Source organism: Chiloscyllium punctatum, chromosome 31 (genome assembly GCF_047496795.1).
Source record: "Chiloscyllium punctatum isolate Juve2018m chromosome 31, sChiPun1.3, whole genome shotgun sequence".
NCBI classification, from domain to species: domain Eukaryota; kingdom Metazoa; phylum Chordata; class Chondrichthyes; order Orectolobiformes; family Hemiscylliidae; genus Chiloscyllium; species Chiloscyllium punctatum.
This window is the reverse complement of record NC_092769.1, coordinates 74,158,770-74,180,771: the sequence shown is the minus strand read 5'-3', so window position 1 is coordinate 74,180,771 and position 22,002 is coordinate 74,158,770. Positions and strand designations below refer to the sequence as shown.

The 22,002-nt window shown below is 47.6% G+C and overlaps 2 protein-coding genes across 5 annotated transcripts in view; one reads left to right on the top strand and one right to left on the bottom strand.

Moving 5' to 3' along the window:
• LOC140457099 (adenylosuccinate synthetase isozyme 2-like) overlaps positions 1–2,065 on the bottom strand; it is a 64,972-nt gene extending 62,907 nt beyond the window's left edge. The window contains exon 1 of one of the 4 annotated variants that reach the window (XM_072551087.1): positions 1,906–2,065. The gene's annotated coding sequence lies outside the window, so the exon portion shown is untranslated. Of the gene's footprint in view, positions 1–1,901 lie in introns of all 4 variants that reach the window. The other 3 variants (XM_072551094.1, XM_072551095.1, XM_072551088.1) reach the window with 3 other exon arrangements.
• LOC140457098 (heterogeneous nuclear ribonucleoprotein U-like protein 2) lies at positions 1,944–18,779 on the top strand. Its single transcript, XM_072551082.1, has 14 exons — positions 1,944–2,547; positions 4,942–5,116; positions 6,185–6,261; positions 6,928–7,067; positions 7,529–7,628; positions 7,775–7,887; positions 8,427–8,690; positions 9,376–9,498; positions 10,790–10,918; positions 11,995–12,163; positions 12,584–12,769; positions 13,177–13,277; positions 13,653–13,760; positions 14,653–18,779. Exons 1-14 carry the CDS (start codon positions 1,944–1,946, stop codon positions 14,710–14,712), a joined length of 2,349 nt encoding a protein of 782 aa, XP_072407183.1. The 3' UTR covers positions 14,713–18,779.
• The last annotated feature ends 3,223 nt before the right edge of the window (positions 18,780–22,002 follow it).

Genomic DNA, 22,002 nt, shown 5'->3' with positions numbered 1-22,002 from the left:
TTCAGAAAAGATTTACAAGGATATTGCCAGGTTTGGAGGATTTGAGCTATAGGGAGAGGCTGAACAGGCTGGGGCTGTTTTCTCTGGAGCATTGGAGGCTGAGAGGTGACCTTATAGAGGTTTACAAAATTATGAGGGGCATGGATAGCGTAAATAGGCAAAGTCTTTTCCCTGTGGTCGGGGAGGTCCAGAACTAGAGGGCATAGGTTTAGGGTGAGAGGGGAAAGACTTAAAAGAGACCTGAGGGGGAATTTTTTCACGCAGTGGGTGGTACGTGTATGGAATGAGCTGCCAGAGGAAGTGGTGGAGGCTAGTACAATTGCAACGTTCAAGAGGCATTTGATTGGTATATGAATAGGAAGGGTTTGGAGGGATATGGGCCTGTTGCTGGTAGGTGGGACTAGATTGGGTTGGGATATCTGTTCGGCAGGATGGATTGGACCGAAGGGTCTGTTTCCATGCTGTACATCTCTATGACTCTATGTGTGGGTCAGGTGAATTGGACATGCTAAATTGCCCATTGGTTTAGGTGCATTAGTCGGAGGGAAATGGGTCTGAGTGGGTTACTCTTTGGAGTGTCGGTGTGGACTGTTTGGGCCGAAGGGCCTATTTCTACACTGTCAGGAATCTAATTTGGTGGAGAATTCCATTGCTGTCTGTCATAGACCCATTGAGTTTTTAACAGCATGGACAGAGGTCCTTCGGCCCATCGCATATACCAGTCATCAAACCACCATTTATCCTAATCCCAATATACCAGCCTGGTCTGTAGCCTTGTATGCTATGGTGTTTCAAATGTTCATCAAAATAGTTCCTAAATGTCCAGAAGGTTACTGCCTCTACCAATCTTTTAGACAGTGAGAGCTGTCTGTGCGCAATATAACAAGAACAATTGGTGATTTGAAAAAAATGTATCTTTCTGGGGCCTGCAAAGATGCTCTGGGGTTTCTGAAGAGTTTGGGTGGGGGAGGGAGGGGTGTAGGTGGTGGAGTGACAAAATGCTGGACTAAAACAAAGAACCTGGACAAAGATCTGGGAAACTGAAACAGAAATTGTTGGAGAAACTCAACATGTCAGGTAGCATCCGTGGAGGAAAAGCAGATCACTGTTTTGGGTCCATCGTTGGGACCCCTCATCTGAGCTCAACACCAGAACATTAACTCCGTTTCTCTCTCCAATACTGCAAGACCAGCATTTTCTATCTTTGAAAAGTGCTGGGCCAAGGCCAGACTATCCCAAAGTGAAGGGCTGAGTGGCCTCTCCCAGTATAGTGTAATGGGGGAGGGTTGGAGACAGGAAGGGGAGGAAAAAACTTTCGAAAGACTACATTTCCCATCGGCCTTTGCGGACGGGGGGAAAAAAAAACAATGGTCGAGCGCCAGGAAATGTCAGGGAATCCCATTGGCGGGAATGAAGGGGACCAATCAAAGTGCGCGTTACGGAAGGAGAGGCGCGCGCCGGGGAGGGGAAGGGGGGGGGGGGGGGGGGGGTGGTGGTGGAGGGGGCGCGTGCTGGGTGAGCATCAAGGCGGATGAGCCGGCGCACCCGATTGGCCCGCCGCAGCCCGGACCCGGCCGGGAGGCGGCGCGAGGGAGCCAATCGCCGACGGGGTGACAACGCGGCTCGGACGGCGAAAAAAAAAGGCGCGGAGACGGGAGGGGGGGAAGAAAAAGAGAGGAGGCGCCATTTTGTTTTTTTTTGAAAAATCTAGGCCGTTACGAGACGGAGACGGAGACGGAGAGGGGGAGGGGGCGGTAACGGTTAAAATTCAAAAGGAAGAAACCGACCGAATTACCTCCCCCCCTCCCGGAGTTTAGTTTTATAAACATTTCTTCCCCACACACCCCCCCCCCCCTCCCCCGAAGCCAACCCCCCCACCCCACCCCCCGCCTTCTCCTCACCGACCGTGTGCGTGGTTTAATATTTCCCCGCCCCCGCCGACGATGGACGTGAAGAAGCTGAAGGTGGCCGAGCTGAGGCAGGAGCTGCAGGAGAGGGGCCTCGACACTCGCGGCCTCAAGGTCGAGCTGGCCCAGCGGCTGCAGGAGGCCCTGGACGCCGAGCTCCTGTCCGAGGAAGGAGGAGGAGGCCGAGGAGACGAGCCGAGGCCTAGCCGGGCCTACACCGATGGCGGCGGCGGCGGCGGCGGCGATGACGACGAGGAGGAGGAGGAGGATGAGGAGGAGGATGAAGAATTACTCGCCGACGAAGAAGAGGAGGAGGAGGAGGAGGAGGATCACGGAGAGGCCGAGGCCGAGGCCTTAATGGAGGCAGGAGGCCCGGGTCGTCGTCGTCATGAGGAGGAGGAGGAGGAGGAAGGCGGCGGCGACGACGGCGGGTGGCCCGCAGGCGAGCTCGGGGATGAGGAGAGGCCTAGCTCCCAGCAGGAGGCGATGGATTACTCGGACGCCCCGGCGTCCTCCGAGGCGGCGGAGGGAAGCCAGCCCGCCAAGGCGGAGGGCCACGACGAGAAGGAGGGGGAGGAGGAGGAGGAGGGGGCCGAGGCCGGCCAGGCCCAGGAGCGCAACGGCGGGGAGCCGCAGGCCGGTAAGGCCCCCCCCCCCCCCCCCGGGGAGAGCCGGGATACTGGAGGAGACCGCTGGGAGCCCCGTCCCCAGGGGGAGTGAGGGGGAGGGCGGGGGGGTGAGGGGTGAGCCCACATCAGGGGGATTTGGGGAGGGGGGGGTGCCAAATGTTACCTGTCTCCAGTTGGAGAGATGGTGCCAGGGGTTTAATGGTGGAGGGGTGACGCCGGTGCCAGGGGTTTAATGGTGGAGGGGGTGACGCCGGTGCCAGGGGTTTAATGGTGGAGGGGGTGATGCCGGTGCCAGGGGTTTAATGGTGGAGGGGGTAACGCCGGTGCCAGGGGTTTAATGGTGGAGGGGGTAACGCCGGTGCCAGGGGTTTAATGGTGGAGGGGGTAACGCCGGTGCCAGGGGTTTAATGGTGGAGGGGGTGATGCCGGTGCCAGGGGTTTAATGGTGGAGGGGGTAACGCCGGTGCCAGGGGTTTAATGGTGGAGGGGGTGATGCCGGTGCCAGGGGTTTAATGGTGGAGGGGGCGACGCCGGTGCCAGGGGTTTAATGGTGGAGGGGGCGACGCCGGTGCCAGGGGTTTAATGGTGGAGGGGGTAACGCCGGTGCCAGGGGTTTAATGGTGGAGGGGGTAACGCCGGTGCCAGGGGTTTAATGGTGGAGGGGGTGATGCCGGTGCCAGGGGTTTAATGGTGGAGGGGGTGATGCCGGTGCCAGGGGTTTAATGGTGGAGGGGGTGATGCCGGTGCCAGGGGTTTAATGGTGGAGGGGGTGATGCCAGTGCCAGGGGTTTAATGCTGGAGGGGTGATGCCGGTGCCAGGGGTTTAATGCTGGAGGGGTGATGCCGGTGCCAGGGGTTTAATGCTGGAGGGGTGATGCCGGTGCCAGGGGTTTAATGCTGGAGGGGGTGATGCCAGTGCCAGGGGTTTAATGGTGGAGGGGTGACGCCGGTGCCAGGGGTTTAATGGTGGAGGGGGTGATGCTACTGCCAGGGGTTTAATGGTGGAGGGGGTGACGCCGGTGCCAGGGGTTTAATGGTGGAGGGGTGACGCCGGTGCCAGGGGTTTAATGGTGGAGGGGGTAATGCCAGTGCCAGGGGTTTAATGCTGGAGGGGGTAACGCCAGTGCCAGGGGTTTAATGCTGGAGGGGGTAACGCCAGTGCCAGGGGTTTAATGCTGGAGGGGGTAACGCCAGTGCCAGGGGTTTAATGCTGGAGGGGGTAACGCCAGTGCCAGGGGTTTAATGCTGGAGGGGGTAACGCCAGTGCCAGGGGTTTAATGCTGGAGGGGGTAACGCCAGTGCCAGGGGTTTAATGCTGGAGGGGGTAACGCCAGTGCCAGGGGTTTAATGCTGGAGGGGGTAACGCCAGTGCCAGGGGTTTAATGCTGGAGGGGGTAACGCCAGTGCCAGGGGTTTAATGCTGGAGGGGGTAACGCCAGTGCCAGGGGTTTAATGCTGGAGGGGGTGATGATGGCGGATTGTGCAAGGGTGTCTCTGGCTGATATGGCAGTGTGAGGTTTCTCGCAAGGTTCACACGAGGGGTCTCTCACTGATGGTTTGCAGAAACTACTGTCAGTGTGGTGGGGTTTACGTGAGGGAGGGTCTTGAGGGTTTACACTAACTGCTACTTTGTAAGGTTTACACATAACTGTATTATCAATGTTTGGGGTTTCACGTTGTGATTCCTTGTGTTTATGCTGGAACTGTGCTAGCAGTGTCACAGAAGTGATCCGTTGCTGATTCACATTTAACATTGGAACTCTAGTGTCAGTGATTCAGGTTTCTCATTCTGATTCGCTGTTTACAATGCAACTGGAGTGATGATGTTTCTTGCTCTGATGTTACAGTTAGTATAAATAGTGAATCTACCTTATTCACTCTGCTGTTTCTGTTCTTTTATGGCACGTGTGTGTTGATGGTATGGCAGAATATGTTTTGCCCATTACTAGTGATGTTGTTGGTCATGAGCTGCCTTGAGCCCCTGCACACTGTAGTGTAGTGATGCTCACAGTGCTGTTACGGAATGAGTTCCAGGATTTTAACCTAATAACAATGAAGAGATAGTAAAGTTTCAAGTCCAAGATGGTGTGTGGCTTGGAGAGGAAACTTTCAGGTGGTGATGTTTTCATATATGCACTTCCCATGTTCTTCTATGTGGATGATGGTGTGACTACAGAAGGGGGCATTGATTATGCATTGGTGAGCTGCTTGACTCAGTACACAATGTTGCCAGTGATGAATAGGGTGCCAATCAAATGGGCTCCCAGATGTTGGGAATAAGCTGACATGGCCATCCTTTTTTGATTCTGTGTGCCGTGAGATGTGGTATTGCATTTTTCTCAGTGTTAGTGCCGCTCAGATACAGGATATTCCAGAGTAAGTAACCCTTTGTACTTTTATTTCAGATGAATCGGCCGCAAAATCGAACAGTGAACAGGTGCCTAAAGTGGGAGGCAGTGAGGAACGGGCTTCAGTCAGTGAGGAACGACCACCCGTGAATGAGAAGCGAGGACAGAAGAGACGGCATGATGATCGCGGGCGTGGGTACTACGAGTTCAGGGAGGAGACTTACTACAACCGGTGAGGGAATTCCCATTACCGTGTAAATGATTTATATCTCAACTATGTATGTATAGGTATTACAACTCTCCACAAGCACTGAATCTTCACTGAGTACAATAAACCGTATTAATTTTCAAAGTGGAATTGAATAAAACCTACGGATAGTTGAGGTGAGGTAGCAGTTATATCTAAGAAATTTGCAAGGCTATGGAGTAAAGGGAGAGGGACTAAGTGCCTGAACAGGACACTATGGATTGTATGGCTGCCTCCTGTATAGTGCAATCTTGCTTTTTATTTGACACACTGCATCAACAAATGCTGCTGCAATTAGGTGGCCGTACAGAGCAAAAGTTTAGATCATTCTCCCAGTGCCATCGGTGCCTTGTACATGGATTTTTGCATGAATAGCTGACATCTGACTACTTACAAGTTACTTGTGTTTTTTAAAATACAACCCAATCTGTCCATAAGAGAGGGCAAATTGCCTCTTGATTGTCCTAGTTTCACAGTGGATTTTATCAGCCAGAAAATTGACATGGGGTGGGTTTGATTTAACTGATCTCTGGTAATTTGGGGTCAGGATCCCAGAGTGGAAAGGCAGGAATGGTCATTGAGGGCCATTATTGAAGAACATAAACGTATCTGTGCAGATTCAGTCTCTGTGGAGTTGGTGCCTTAGAAAGAGAGATGTATTGGTGAAATGTGTTTAAATAACAATCCTGCTTGGAAAGTGCCAAGCCCTTGTGCACTTCCTTGTGTTTATCATCTAACTGTCTCTGAGCAACCTTTTTTGGGTAAGTCAGAACACCAATATTTGTTATAACATGCGTTTCTGATCATGCTTGACCTGCTGTTTACTTTAAGTGGTACTTGTTCTCAAGATTGTGTGGAGCAGGACTGAACCAAATGACCTGCTTTCTGTGTGGTAAGGTTCCTCTGTTACTGTTACTATTTTTCTTAATCACCTCCCCGCTCCTTGAACTCCACTTCGGTCTCACTCGAGGCATCCTCTGCTGCTGCGCTGCTGTCCCATACCCTGATCTTATTCTGCTGCAGCCTCTAAATTCTGTCTGTTGATCCCTACAGGGCAAAGTCCCCGGTGCCTGCGGGGGAGGAGGAGGCAGAAGAGGAATTTGACGACAGTTTAGTTTGTCTCGACACCTGTAAGTGCGACGTTCTGTGAGGCCACGGTCAACGTTTACTCCGTCAGTTTAAAAATGGTCTCTTAATATTTCCGTTATGCCCTCAGACCGCGTAGTACGGCTTTTGGGGTTTACTGAAGGCATGGGAACGGTGGGGGGTTGTCAGCAAATCGGAAGCAGTGGAGACTTGTTGGATCATGGGAGTTTGTTGCTGACATTCCAGATGAGTTGGAGAGAGATACTCCAGGCTTCGTTCAACCGGCAACCAATGGCACTTTGTTGAAAGTTCGACTGTAGGACATCTCATTGCAGATGCAGTTCGCCACTGCATGTACCGGTTGTTCAATCCACTCGGCAGAAGTTAAAACTGACTCGCGGGGTTTACATTGGCCAGCAGAACAGACTTTGTACCTTACAGGTTCCAGAGTGGGGAGTACCCTCAGGTCGGCTGCACTGTGGCCGTGCTCCCCAGCACCTCTGGTCTTATTGATGTTAATTGTTCCACGTGAAACCAACAGGCTGGTCACATTAAGATTTGGCTGTGACCTGTGGTTTTCAGTAAGCATTTCTGGTGTGCCCCAAACTCTGGTGAAGCTGGGGATTGGCCACCTGTCCAACAGCCCTGACCCTCCTGGAAACTACAAATGTTTCAACTGTCTTGCTCTTTTCTTTAAATCCACTTCACAGATAATTCTGACATCCATTTCCAAGTGGCTAAGGATCGCTATGGTGGGCAACCGCTCGCCCCTGAGAAGTTTGCCTACCTTTGGGCTGGTGCACGGGCTACCTATGGCGTGACTAAGGGGAAAATCTGCTTTGAGGTGAAGGTAAGACTGGCCTCACTGCAATAAGCTTGTAGCTGGTCCACTTGGACATAGTCATCGCACCAGTACCGCCTCTGTTCCCCCAACACCTCTTGGCACCAGAAATTTGCCTTCCATTCAGGATTGGCTCTGATCCTGAAGCACAATCAGTGTAAGGAATGGTTTCCTGCCAACCATTACTGAAGGCATTGTAAATGCTTCCGACAACACACTGCTGTGAAAGTGCTTCAAGCCTAGACTCCCTCAGCGACCCTCTGCTTCGGTGCAGTGAGGGTAGGGGCATGGATTACATTGTGCCCGTGCCTCCTGTGGTGACACAGGATCAATGTTCTGCCTTTGGAAGTGCATTCCCTTGTAATATCTTGACAGTCAAAGGTGTAGGCACTTGTGGTCCGCCTTCTTCAAAGAGGCTGAGGGGCATTGAATTGCGACGTTAATGGGTACACACTCCACTTCGGTTTCAGGTGACCCAGAAGATCCCTGTGAAACAGCTGCCCGAGAGTGAAAGTGAGCGCCATCTTGTCCGTGTGGGTTGGTCCCTGAACAGCTCCTCACTACAGCTGGGTATGTTAGTTGTATGGAGTTGCCAGAGCGGCAACACTTAACCCACTGTGTCTGCATTGACTAATGTCCTCCTGATTAACCCCACCTTGACAACGAATGTGTTTTTCTTTCTATTTGGGTAATGCTTAAACATTAATACGTTGCAGGAGATGGGGAATTTTCCTATGGCTACGACGGAGCTGGGAGAAAGTGGGAAAACTCCAAGTTTGAGGAATATGGAGAGACGTTTGATGAAAATGATGTCATTGGTTGTTTTGCTGTAAGTTCATGACCTCAGTCCACTAGATTAGCTCTAAGACCATAATTGCAAGTAATTCTAGGCCCTCTGAGATTAATGCTATGGCTGAATTTCTTTTAATGTGAGCTGTTCAGAGTGAAGCAACGTGCAATACCCACACTGCAGTTGGATGGATACAGAGTAAATCTAAATCTAAATCTCCTCTCTCAAACTGAAAGTCAAGCTTTCTCTACATTTGTCCCCATCAAACATTAGAGGACAGGTACAGCACAGGGTTAGATACAGAATGAAACTCCATTTACACTGCTCCTGTATCTGGATTTCCATTGCTGCTGCACTTCTCACGCTGGCTGCCATGTGGCCTCTGAGTGAGATTGCTTATTCGTGCCAAACTGCTGCAGTATTCTGCCGTCAATGGGTGGTCAGTCAGAACTGGTGTTAGACCATCACACGCAACTGAGTGTAAACATGGGGGACTTTTGGTATTGAGGGTCCATGTTTGCATTGCTGAGCACTGCCTGCAGTTTGCTGTAATCAGTCTCTTGTTTGTCTGTTTGCAGGATTTTGACAATGAGGAGGTGGAGCTGTCCTTTTCAAAGAACGGAACATGCCTTGGGGTGGCCTTCTCGATTAGCAAGGAGTCCCTTGGCGAGGAAGCACTGTTCCCCCACATCCTTTCTAAAAACTGCGCGATGGAGTGCAACTTTGGCCACAAGGAGGAACCCTTCTTCCCAATTCCAGAGGACTACGTCTTCATTCAGAACGTACCCCTGGAAGAGCGTATTCGGGGAGCAGTTGGTCCTAAAACTAAGGATGCATGTGAAGTAAGCACTGGTAATAGAATTAGAGAGTAGTTCCATTGTAGGAGGGGGCCGTTCCATTCTGCATACCAACTCTCTGCAAGACCAATTTGCCTGCTGTCTCTCCCTGCAGCACCACAGATTTTTTTTTTATTCCTCTTCAGAGAATAATCCAATTTCCTCTGAAAGCCTTGCTGGAACCTGCACCCATATTGCTTTCAGGCAGCACTTTCCAAATCTTAATCATTCGTTGCGTAACCAAGAATGTAGGAAGTTGGACTGGACGTGATAGTTTGAATGGCCTCTTTCTGTGCCTTAACGCTTGCATGATCCTGAGTGGCCCTTCCAGCCCTTGGCTGAGATTGTGGCCGATCTTTTATGTCAGCACTGTTTTGCCCATACCATGTCTGTGTCCCATTATCTCTAATTCATCTCAATCTTGAATATACTTCAGGAATAAGCCACCAGAACCTTCTGTCATAGATAAGCTTCACCACACAAGAAATTCATCCTCATCTCTGTCTTTAAGAGGGCTTTATTCTGAGACACTGCTGTCTGCTTCTCAGAATAAAAGTGTTTGGAGGGGGGGAGCTGTGTTTTCTGGTGCATTCTCCACGACAGTGCCCCAATCGATCCGCGCCTCTTTCTTGTGTAAAATAAACAGTGCATTACCAAGCACCTAATTGCAAGTACTTTGCTCTCATCGCAGGTCATAATGATGGTTGGGTTGCCAGGAGTGGGTAAGACAACCTGGGTGAAGAAGCACGTGGCTGAGAATCCAGAGAAGCGATACGTCGTACTGGGCACACACAGTATTCTGGACAAGATGAGGGTGAGAAGTCTTGGTTTATAATTTATGCTGTCTTTAGGGTCAACAAAGTCTTCAATTTATTTGAACAGCACGATTTTGTTAAAATTGCAGCCTAGCAAGTTTAAACAGTTGAAGATTCTTTCAACCTTTTTATGTATATAAAGAGCTCAAAGTTCAGAGTTCTTTTGCCTCTGGAGACTGAGGTTAACAATCACATTGGCAGTTCTTGCCTGTGTTTAGCAGGTGATATTAGCTCAGTATTGTGAGCATTCTGCTTTGATCTTTCCTAAAATGGTGATCTTTATTTGCATGCTTCTGATTTTAAAGCTGTTCTCTGTCCCCCCTCCAGCGCGCGCGCACACACACACAAACACACAAACTTTCCATTATCTCTCCCTTACATGTGCCAACACCACACAGTCGTCTTTTTTTTTCTCCTTCTCAAGGCCAGTTTATCTTTAAGCTTTCAGCTTTCAGCTTTAAGCTTTCAGATAGTCTAGCACGATGTCATCCAAGTTTGGTCTGGGATTTTCTTTTTTTTATTGAATTGTCAATTTAACAGTCTTTATTCTAATCAAACTCTATTCCTATATATAAATGCACAGGTTCCAGTCAATCCTTTAATTTCTTTCAAACTGTTTTTTCAGAGTCCAAACTTCTTTGAGTGTTAAGGCCATAAGCCACAAATTATGAGCCAGAGAAAGCCTTTTGGCAAGTTGAGCCAGTTCCTGATCTGACTGTGGCCTCATCTCCATTTCTTGACATCCCTATAAACCTTGTTTGGTGAATTTTGAGAAGATTTGTAGTTCATTTTGAGGTTCTGGATGTAGGCTTGCTTGTTGAGTTGGAAGGTTCATTTTCAGACATTTTGTCACCATACGAGGTAACATCTCCAGTGAGCCTCTGGATGAAGCATGAGTGGCATGGCCCGCTTTCTATTTGTGTTTAGGTTTCCTTGGGTTGGTGATGTCATTTCCTGCTCTTTTTCTCGGGGAGGGGGTAAATGGGATTCAAGTCAATGTGTTTGTTGATAGAGTTCCAGTTGGAATGCCATGCTTCTAGGAATTCTCGTGCATGCCTCTGTTTGGTTTGTCCTAGGATGGATGTGTTGTCCCAGTTGAAGTGGTGTCCTTCCTCATCTGTATGTAAGGATACTAGTGAGAGTGGGTCATGCCCTTTTCTGGCTAGTTGATGTTCATGTATCCTAGTGGCTAGTTTCTGCCTGTTTGTCCAGTCTAGTTTATTACAATTCTTGCAAGGTATTTTTGTAAATAATGCTTAAAGAGTGTGTTCTTTGGCTGTGTTCATCCAGGTCAAAGGACTGGAAGGTCCGGAAATGAATGCAGAGCGACGGAATGTTCTGACCCAGCAGGCAACACAGTGCTTGAGCAAATTTATTCAGATTGCAGCCTGCAAGAAGCATAACTATATCCTTGACCAGGTACACTCCGCAAAGAGGGATCGCCCATGAAATATTCTGAATGTTTTAACCTCACTCTGTCAGTGAGCTGGTGGTAGCATTGAGTATAAGATCTATTTAAACAATGTGCTGCAGCAGTCCACATAATCTGTTTAAATGGTGTATGATAGCCAGCACTCCTCAATGTAAGCAGTGTGGTCTGCAAAAGTGAGTGCTAGTAGATTAATCTAATCATCCCCCCCACCCCCCCAACACCATCGCGCCCCAGCCCTGCACCACAGTATTCTGGTCAGGGGTTATGAGGTCGCTGTGCAGAACCAAAATATTGGGCAGGAGGATCTCTCCGAATCTTTGAAGGCTGCTGTTGATTTTGATACATCCTCAGTGTGCAAGCTATCTACTTCCACTCTGATCTCCTAGGGAGTCTTCTCTTCTGTTTAGAACATTACAGTGCAGTACACACCCATCAGCACTCTGCGTCAAACTCTGGAACCAATCTGAAGTCCATCTAACCGACACTGTTCTGTTCTCGTCCATATGCCTATCCAAAGACCATTTAAATGCCCTTTAAAGTTGGCGGTCTACTTCTGCTGCAGTCAGTGCGTTCCACGTCCCTACTACTCTGAATAAAGAAACTACCTCTGACATCTGTCCTATATCTATCACCCCCCAATTTAAAGCTATGTCCCCTCACGCTAGCCATCGCTATCCAAGGTAAAAACAATGACTGCAGATGCTGGAAACCAGATTCAGAATTAGTGTGGTGCTGGAAAAGCACAGCAGTTCAGGCAGCATCCGAGGAGCAGGAAAATCGACGTTTCGGGCAAAAGCCCTTTGCGCAATGCTGTTGATCCATTTTTCCTACAGCCAGTGCAGAAAACCTTTCTACACTGCTTGAGCTTCACATGCCCTGCCTTCTGGTCTCTTGCTAATTTGGCAAGTGCTGATGGTGGCAGTCAGGCTTTGCACTAGTAAGATTGTGGTTAGCCCCGTGCCACCCGAAAAACATTTAGCTGCGCCTGGGAGCATGGGTCATTGTGTTAGGCTTTCCAACTCTGAGTGCTTACCTCTTTGCCTGTTGATGGTTCTGCTTCCAGACCAATGTCTACAGCTCGGCCCAGCGGCGGAAGATGATTCTCTTCAAAGGATTTTCCCGCCAGGCTATAGTGATTTGCCCAAGTGACGAGGATTGGAAGACAAGGATGAAACTGCGAACTGCGGAGGAGGGCGACGATGTCCCAGACTTTGCATTGAATGAAATGAAAGGTGAGCTGGGTGGAAGGCTGTTGGGCTAATCCAGGGGTTTCTGTGCTGTGTATATGCAGCGAGCTGAAATTAATAGTGTACCTGCTGCTTGATGTTGTAAACTGTCTGATGCCATCAGTCGGCGGCATTTTCAAACCAGCTGAGAAAGTTTGAGGATCTTTATTAGGTAGGGCATGTGCAGGATCCTGAGGGGTATGGATGGAGTGAATGTGTTTCCAGTTGCGGGGGGGGGGAGTTGGTCACCAGAGGGGGACGGGATCAAAGTAAATTGGTAAAAGCAGCAGTGGGGCAAGTGTGGATTAGGGGTCTGTAGTGATGTCCCTCTGGCCCCTACCTGCACCATGCTGCTAGAGGGAGTTGTTGCATGTATGCATCTGTGCCTTTACCTCTTTCTTAATCCCTTTTCAACATTGATTTCAGTCAATTTTACACTCCCTGAGGCGAGTGACTTCCTGGACAAAGTGACCTATGTGGAGCTGGAGAAGGAACCGGCCAGCAAGCTGGTGAGCAAATATCGAGATGAAGCAAAGAAGGCCAGGCCACAGCAGGAGAAAAGGCAGGATCGACGTAACTACCGCAATCGTAATGACCGGGACCGGAACTACGGTGAGACACTGCACTAACAATCTCTCCTGCTTTGTCCATGTCAAAATACATTCGGACCCAGACAAAATCCCTCCTGAAGCTGCTGAGTAGCAAGTAACAAGTGCTAGGCAATGACCATCTCCAGCAAGGCAGCATCTATCCATCACTACTTGAGATTCAGTGACATTGCCATTGGGTTTACCCCACTAGCAACATCTGGTCAATTGTAACCCCCAAGAAGTTGAATGAAACAACCATGTAAATAGTGGTTACAAGAGCAGCTCAGAGGCTCTGCAAGGAGTAACTCATCTCCTTACTCTTCGCTTACTTGGATGAGTGCAGGTCCCAATAACACTCTTAAGATCAACACGTCCAGGATGTGTGCATTGAATAAAGTATCATCACCTTTTTTTTGCTCTCTCACCCAGGTGGTTATCGCATGGGCAGGTGGGACAACAGGAATTATGATCGGCCACAGTATGGGCATGGATGGGGCCCAGCCTATGGCAATCACCCAGCATACAGAGAGGTAAGAGTCAGGTGAGGTATACAGGAGGAGGCATTCTGTGTTCTGTTATTCTATTAGGACACAGCTGATCTGTATCTTAGCCCAATCTACCCAGCCTGACCCCTTCAACACCAAGTTGAGAACATTAGATCTTGGTGTCAAACCCATTTGGCGTGAAATATGGGTATTGATCATTTTCCTGGCCTGTGTTTGCCCCTTTACTTTGATTAATTTCTTACTTTGTGTTTGGGTGTTGGAGAGCTACTAGCCCCTTTACTCAAGTATGTTCCCCTGGGAGTGCCCTTGTTATTTAATTTCTCCCTCATTCTGCCTGGGGGAGTTTTCCAAAGTGGTGTGCCCATCATGATATGTTGCTTTGCTGCTTTATTGCCACAGGATTATCATAAACCCTATGACCGATACAGGCAGCAGTATGATCGGCCTTATCCGCAGCCCTATGACTACCACAGATACCGGGACTATTACCGGGAGTATGCTCGTGAGGTAGGTGTCTGTCTGTGTGTGTGTGTGTATATTCACTGTTATTTGAGGATGTCATGTGGGTTCCCTGTTACTTGGGAGCAGGTTAGAAGAGTGTGCACTTGCACGTGCCATTTTGCTTAGTACTGTTGCATGGGTCACTCTCAGACTGTACTCATATTTGATATTTAGTCTGTGGACTAGTCAGCGTTAACCAGAACAACAAAGTACCCCATTACCTGGTTTGTGGTAATGTTATTGGACTGATCATCCAAGGGTCCTGGGCTAATGTTCCAGTGATAAGTGTTCAAATCTAGTCAGGCAAGTTGAGGAATTTCAATTCTATTTAATAATAAATCTGGAATAAGATTAGCAATATTCATTCAATCATGTTGTGAATGCCAAACTGGTTCACTAATATCTTTTTTAGGGAAGGAAGTCTACTGTCCTTAACAGGCCTAGCATAAACCTGACACTGGAGCTGCAGCAATGTGGCTGTCTCAACTCTCACCTGAAATGACCTAAGCAAGCTATTCTTTGATTTTAAAAAGTGATTAGATGTCTTGTTGGGTGTACATATGGACTGCAGTAGTTGACTGCTGCGTTTTTAAGCGTCAGTAAGGGGTGAGGCACAAGTGCTGGGTCCTTGACAGTGATGCACACATTCTAAAAATGGATAAAAGCAGAACAAAAAAGCAGAGACTGATCCAATGATATGCGTTGGGGGTGGGGGGGGTGGTGTCGGTGTCTCAACTCTCTTCCCACTCACCTAGCTCGTTATATGGATTACTGAGCACAGGATCACCTGGTCCAACATGTGACAATGGTACTTAAGACCAGTGCTTTGGGTATAAAATGTGTAGTCAGTCTGAGACACTGTTAATACGCTGTTTTTTTTTCCTTTTTTTGTCTCTAGTGGCATCGCTATTACGAGGAGCGAAACCGCTACTACAACAATTACTATGGTTACCGATGAAAGCTCAACCATGTGTGAAACCCCCCCCACCCTTCTCTTCCCCCACCTCTCCCCCTTCTCCCTTTTCCCCTCAGTAGCCCACCACCCACCCCCCCCAGCCAAGCTCCAACATAGTTTCATTCCGATGGAGCAGCAGGTGGCTGTGGGGGCTTCACTCAGAGTTTTTGGCGAGTGTTTAGATGTTCTGTTTCTGTTTTTATTTTTAATTTTATTTCTACTCTCATTTCAACAGAGAGTGCCTGGCTTTCCAGGGGGCATCTCAGCTCTTCCTCAATGGATGTACCACAGTAGTTGATATGGAATGTATAAAGGACACTCTCTCTCTCGCAAATGCGTGCTGCCTCCCACTTACACCTGTTCACGTGTGTGTGATCTCACCCGTGCGTGCAGTATTGCATTTATTTCCCCCTCATTTTCTCTTGCATAACTACAAAAGGTCTTATCACTTACACTTGTGTGCGCACACGTAAACGTGCCAGGAAACACCTTTAACACTGGTGGAGCCGCTGTTTGTGTGGGTCCTGACTTGGAATTGTACAGAGGCGATGCCTTTCAAGGTGATGCCTGGTTGTCAATTTGTCAGCTTAAGGTTAATCAGAAAGGCTGCAAGATTTATTCCAGTCCCTGCTGAGTCTGGTTGACATCTGAGCCCCACCCCTGTTTGACTCTCACAACAAGAAGGCTTCAGAGTTGTATGATCAAAGTGAAGGTCAACACAAGCATTTCATCAGGGCACGTAGTGGGGTGAATGAGTACACCTGGCCTGTTCTGCCCATCTAAAACCCACCTGTACACGTTGCAGTCTTAATGTTACAGCCCTGTGGCACATGACCCCTTGTTAGCTACTGTGAAGCCGAAACCATCATAACCCTGGCCCCAAGATCACACTTTATGCGGGACTGTTGTCTTTTCCCCAGCCAAGTGGCAGAATGTCACATCTTTTGAGAGTATGGCCTGGCTTTTGGGGCTTAATGACAGATGGTGGAAGGGTGGGGAAGAAGAGAGAGCGGGTTTATGTGTGTGAACTACTGGGTCCATGACACACAATCTCTCCAGTCTATATCTCACAGATAAGTGTGCGTGTCTTCTCCTTAACTTCCTCTAAACAACAATTGCTAAAGGGGCTGTGGCTGTGTTGCATCCTGCCCCATCCCTAACCAGATTAGAGACGTGTGGTGAGGGGAGTTTGGCTCTTTGCCAGTTCAGGGTGAGCTCTCTTATTTTCTTTGGGCAAGGGAGGGAGGAGAGGCTTCCCTCTTTTTCATTGTCTTTGTTTTTATCTTTTGGTGCTTATTCTTTGTCTTCACATCTTCTCGAATACGCTGATAACCAGATTAACACTGCAGACCAGGGGGGTGCAGGCGTGAACGAGAAGGGCAAAGGAAGTCGAGTGGAGCCAATAATGTTGCAGTTTTTGTATTTACAACGCTTTGAACTTTGTACAGCCACTCCTGCCACGGCCTTCCAGAAAAGCTTCTATTTGTGCGCCTGCCTGTGTGTTTTCTTTTTAATTATTTTACCCACAAGAAATAAGACTTGCTTTTCAACTTGCGATGTTTTTCCTAATCATTAGCCTGCAGGTTATTAATGTACGGTGCAGCCTTTTTAATGTCTAGTTAGCTGTGGGGAGGGGGGTGGGTGGGAGGGAGGGTGGGGGAGAGATGAATCTATTTTCTGATAAATGCGTTTGATCCCTCTAACAGTTCTTTCCTCGCGCCATGTGGTGGAAGGAGTTGGGAAGCTGGCTGGTCTGCAGCATGTCGGGCCAGCAGTCAACCCAGTCATTCACCCGTGGCCTGCCTCTTTTCCCCCCATCCCGACTTGTGTCAGAAACAAGTGCATGGCTTTGCGATGAAGATCCCATCAACATCTTGGGGAGGGCGTGGCAAGTCCAGGCTCTTTCGGTGGACTTGTGATTTCCAGTTTTCCCTGTCCACCCACGATCAAGGATGTGGTTTCAAACTGAGCACGCTGCTGCCCACGGTCCTACCAGCCTCATTAGCAGTCACCTACTGAGGACAGCAGGCACAGATGCTTGGGCAGGTAGTCACTGGAATCATACCAGGCTTGACAGGTGCTGGTATGTTCTCTGGCCCAGTCTTCACTTGTGCTGCCATACAACATCTGTAGACACTGCTGACGTGAAGTGTCCCTTTTAACCATAGGACTTGGAATAATACCCTCTCTGAATTCTTCCTGCTCTGAGGGCTTTTGATTTTCAGCAGAGGGTGAAAATTTCGGCAATGAATGTTTCAGGTAAAAAAAAAGTGTAATTGTTTAATTACCCTAATCATAAATTTTTCTTTAAATTAGAATGGTTAAATCCCTGCTTCAGTTGTATAAAGTTACTCAAATGTTTAGTGCCAGATGGGAGAGGAGATGGGGGTGAAAAGAATTGACCCAACTTCCCCCTGCAAAAACTGGATTTCACACCTTGTAGCTGACAGGAATCCTGAACCCTTGAATGTCAGGGAGGCTAAATGTTTATCTTGGCAGGTTGGTGGTGAAAGCTCTGGATTTCACTCTTTCTGGTGCTGGTATGCACAGTGCTCCTTATTCACTCAGCTTGTAAACACTTGCTTGCTGAACGTTCTTCCTACCCACCGAGCAATGCTATTTGCCTTTTTTTTTCCCTTGCCCCTCATCCTTTACCACTTCTCATCCCCCATGCATTTGGCCAGACTTTTCCCCAGTATACTGAGCTACATAGATCCACTGCAAAATCCCACATGGCGCAATGAATGGGAGTAAGTTCCCAGGACTGGCTCGAAGTTGGCTGCATGCTTTCCTGTCCCTGGAATGCCTATTGGAATTAGGTGCATAAAATCTTGCATCCTACTGCAGTTAACACTGATGTTGATGAACTTGCCTCAGTGTTAGAGTGATCCTTTTTACATAAAATATCCTTATTTAAATCTTGGCCGGTAGTGGTTAGCTGATTAGCACAAGCACTGACTGCAGCTGCAGATACTTGCAGGGCTGACTGTGTGCACAAATCCCTTCAGAGGCAATGCAAGACCTCTCCATTCTCTCCCTCTGTCTCCTTTCCCAACCTCCTCCCCCCTGCTAGACCCTGTAGAGTTCATGGCCCCAGTAGTTCTGTTGGGGGTTCCAGATGAAACAAAACTGTTCTTGCTGAACGAGTCTTTAAATGTGGGTTTTTTTCCCAAGGTGTATATTTTTCAACTTTTTGAAACACCAGTCACTGATTAGGTCTTTCTCGGGCATATTTTGTGATGCATTTTGAAGGAAAAAAAAGTCTAAGACAAGCCAGTCTTTTTCAATGCACAAAGAATTTTCTAGTGGAACAGTTCTTGGTCTTTAGGGAGGCTTTTGTAAATGGGACTTTTTACCTCTAAATGACCCTGGAGTTTTTAGAGCAGTCAGCTTCTAATTGTCCTTGGCTGTTCCTAAGTTCGAATAATGTCAAAGGTTTGTAATATTGTACCTGTCTGACAGGGGAAACAATGTGGCTGCAGTCCAGTATAGTACTTTCTATGTGGTCTAATCATCCTCCAGAAGTATGGTCTGTTCTCATGAGCAGTGCTATGGGAGGGCAGCCGTTTGTGACAAAGGATTTGTTCAAAAACAGGGGGTGTGGAGGGGAGAAATCATTTGCCCAAAACATCTCCAGCAGTCCTATGGTTACAAATTGACACTTCACCGTGGCTGTTTTCCTTGACAGCCCTTGTGTGAACGAGTGGCTGCACAGAGGAGTTTAACGGGCAGCACTGCCTGAGTAACCCTTGTGTGCAGCAAAAAACCCTGAAAGCCATGCTCTGCATCAGCCATGCTGTTTTGCAGTACCCTTGATTTTTGGAATGCTGCCTCGCAGTGTCTGTTTTTAACCTTTTTTTTTGGGGGGGGGTGTGAGGGAGGGAGGGACCCACTGACAATGCAGGAACAAAACAAAATGGGACTGTCTGGTAATAATAAATGTGTGTACAATGGAGTTTGTGTCTGTAACTGGGCACAGTGCTGCCTAGCGGTAGTGAAATGTTAAGGTAGTACCAAAACCGAGAGATTTTAAATGGAAAAAATACAGTAAATAAAAACAATTGCTGTAAGCTGCCTTTTTTCTGTCATTTTGTCATTCCTGCCTACTACAGGCATGATTATGAAATATCTGCGCTGTGTGCACCATTCATGAAAATGTTTAAGTTTTCACAATTTAGTCATAGACATGTACAGCATGGAAATAGACCCTTTGGTCCAATTCGTCCATAATCTAACCTCATCCAGTCCTGTTTGCAGCACCTGGCCCATATCCCTCTAAACCCTTTCTATTTATATACCCATCCAGACACCTTTTTAAATGCTGTAATTGTACCAGCTTCCACCACTTCCTTTAGCAGCTCATTCCATGCATGCACTATCCTCTGCCTGAAAAAGTTGTCTCTTAGATCCCTTTTATATCTTTCCCCTCTCACCTAAAACCTCTGCTCTCTAGTACTGGACTCCCCACTCTAGGGAAAAGACTTTTGTCTATTTATCCTATCCATACCCCTCAGTCTCCAACGCTCCAGGAAAACAGCATCTCTTCATAGCTTAAATCCTCCAACCCTGGCAACATCCTTGTAAATCTTTCCCGAACCCTTTCAAGTTTCACAAAATCCTTCCAAGAGGAAGGACACCAGAATTACACACACTATTCCAAAGGTGGCCTAACCAAGGACTGTACAGCCACAACATGATCTCCCAACTCCTACACTGAAAATGTGTTGCTGGAAAAGCGCAGCAGGTCAGGCAGCTTCCGAGGAGCAGGAGATTCGACGTTTCAGGCATGAGCCCTCCTTCAAACGCCTTACTGAAGTTCATATCAATCATGTCACCGTTGGTCGTCAATCAATTTTAGTGGTACTACAAGTTCTTGAGACATGGTTTCCCACGCACAAAGTCATGCTGACTATCCCTAATCAGTCCTTGCCTTTCCTAATACATGTAAATCCTGTCCCTTACGTCTAAACCCTTAACACTATGGCAGTCCTAGTCTGTTTGGAAAGTTAAAACTTCCCCCACCGTAACTGCCCTATTCCTGCAGATAACAGATCTTATACATTTTTTTCTCAATTTCCCACCGGCTATTAGGAGGTCGACAATACAATCCCAATAAGGTGATCGTCCCCTTCTTATTTCTGACTTCCATCCAAATACCGCCCCCCCCCCCCCCCCCCCCCCGATGTATTCCCATGAATATCCTCCCTGAGTGTAGGAGTAATACCCTCAAAAACACCTCTCTCGACCCCACTTTCTATCCTGCCTATAGCATTTAGAACTTGGAACATTAAGCTACATAACTGAGAAGAGTTCACATAATTGTGACCAACTGTTACACAAATCCTCCATCAGTGTGTTTTAGATTAGATTCCCTACGGTGTGGAAACAGGCCCTTGGGCCCAACAAGTCCACACCAACCCTCCAAACAGTACCCATCCAGACCTATTTCCTTCTGACTAATGTATCTAACACTATGGGTAGTTTAGCACGGCCAAATCATCTAAACATGGTAAGAAAGATTTGGAAGTTCAGACAAGCTAGAAAATTATTTCTCAATTTCCTTAATGTTAAGCAAATTATGCATACTCTTGTCTGACAGGTAATGCTTGGTTTGTCAATATAACAGTTGATTGCATGAGCCTAGATCTTAATCTTTGTTAAGCTTTCTTTTTGGTCCTTTTCCCCTCAAAGAACTTTTAGTTTACAGGTTCTTGTCATTCTTTCTAACGGACTGTCTGTAGCTCAACCAACCAATTAGACATGTCATCTGGCAGAATTTTCTCATTGTTGTGGTTCTGTTCACTGAGCGGGGAATTCCCAGCTCGGCGAACAGAACCACAACAACGAGGACCCGAGCTACAAATCTTCTCCCAAACTTAGAATTTTCTCAACTCAGAAGATGGTACCATTGTGTTGAATTTCCTTCCTCACTGATTCAAGAAGCAACATTGCCCTCAGCCACAAGTACATAGGACCTGTTTTCCAAGTTGCAATTCTTTGCTGTCAATTTAGAAATGATAATCTTCAATTTCACTTCGTGGCTCCCGAAAAGGAGAAAAATGAACAATATCTCATGATTAGAGATGCAGGAAAATTTTCCTCACTCCTCTTCTGTTTAAGGGACCCCTTCTGAAACAGATTAATGTCCTGCACCCACTCAATCTAAATTATAATGCTATTTACCCGTTGCACATTATTATGTAAAAGCCATTGGCATCCTGATAAAGGGGCTGGAGTGAAATTTTGGCAGGTTTTTTTAATGGAGAAGGGCTCATGCCCGAAACATCGATTCTCCTGCTCCTTGGATGCTGCCTGACCTGCTGCATTTTTCCAGCAAGACACTATCAGGTTTTTTTAATGTCAGGAATAGGAATGGTGTAAAAGCCGCCATCTTCAGCTGAAAGGAGTTCATTGTCATCGGCTAATGAATAACTCATTGCTCTTCCTGGAGTGAGATTTGGATTGGTGTCTACTGTTGTTATAGAATCCCTACAGCGCAGAAGACCCATCAAGTTTGCATCAACCCTTCAAAAAGCATCCCACCTTGATCCATCCCCTAATCTTATTCCCTATAACTCTGCATTTCCCATGACTAATCCACCTAACCTACACACTCTTGGGCACTCTGGGTAATTTAGCTTAGCCAAATCTAACCTATGCATCTTCGGACTGTACTATTCCAGGTATCCCTAAATAGTGTCTTTGATTAGAATCAGAAGTTTTTACATCATAGGAAAAAGCCCACTGAGTTCAAATTGGTCATCAAACATGCATCTAATCCTATTTTCCAGCCTTGTAAGCTATGACATTTTAAGTGATCATTTAAATTGTTCTTAAATAGAGTCATAGAGATGTACAGCATAGACTTTGTCTATTCACCCTATCCATGCCTCTCACAATTTTATAAACCTCTATAAAGTCATCTCTCAGCCTCTGACGCTCCAGGGAAAACAGCCCCAGCCTGTTCAGCCTCTCCCTGTAGCTCAAATCCTCCAACCCTGGCAACGTCCTTGTAAATCTTTTCTGAACCCTTTCAAGTTTCACAACATCTTTCCGATAGGAAGGAGACCAGAATTGCACACAATATTCCATCAATGGCCTACCCAATGTCCTGTACAACCGCACCGTGACTTCCCAACTCCTGTACTCAGTACTCTGACCAATAAAGGAAAGCATACCAAACGCCTTCTTCACTATCTTATCTACCTGCAACTCCACTTTCAAGGAGCTATGCGCATCCGAGGAGCAGGAACATCGATGTTTCGGGTGAAAACCTTTCATCTGGATTAATCG

What these genes read in the sequence shown, in the direction of transcription:
- LOC140457098 (XM_072551082.1), top strand. Translation starts at nt 1,944, where the DNA reads ATGGACGTGAAGAAGCTGAAGGTGGCCGAGCTGAGGCAGGAGCTGCAG. An exon ending in TGCATTGAATGAAATGAAAG is followed by an intron (nt 12,164 to 12,583) that starts GTGAGCTGGGTG and finishes CATTGATTTCAG; the next exon opens with TCAATTTTACACTCCCTGAG. An exon ending in ATCACCCAGCATACAGAGAG is followed by an intron (nt 13,278 to 13,652) that starts GTAAGAGTCAGG and finishes TTATTGCCACAG; the next exon opens with GATTATCATAAACCCTATGA.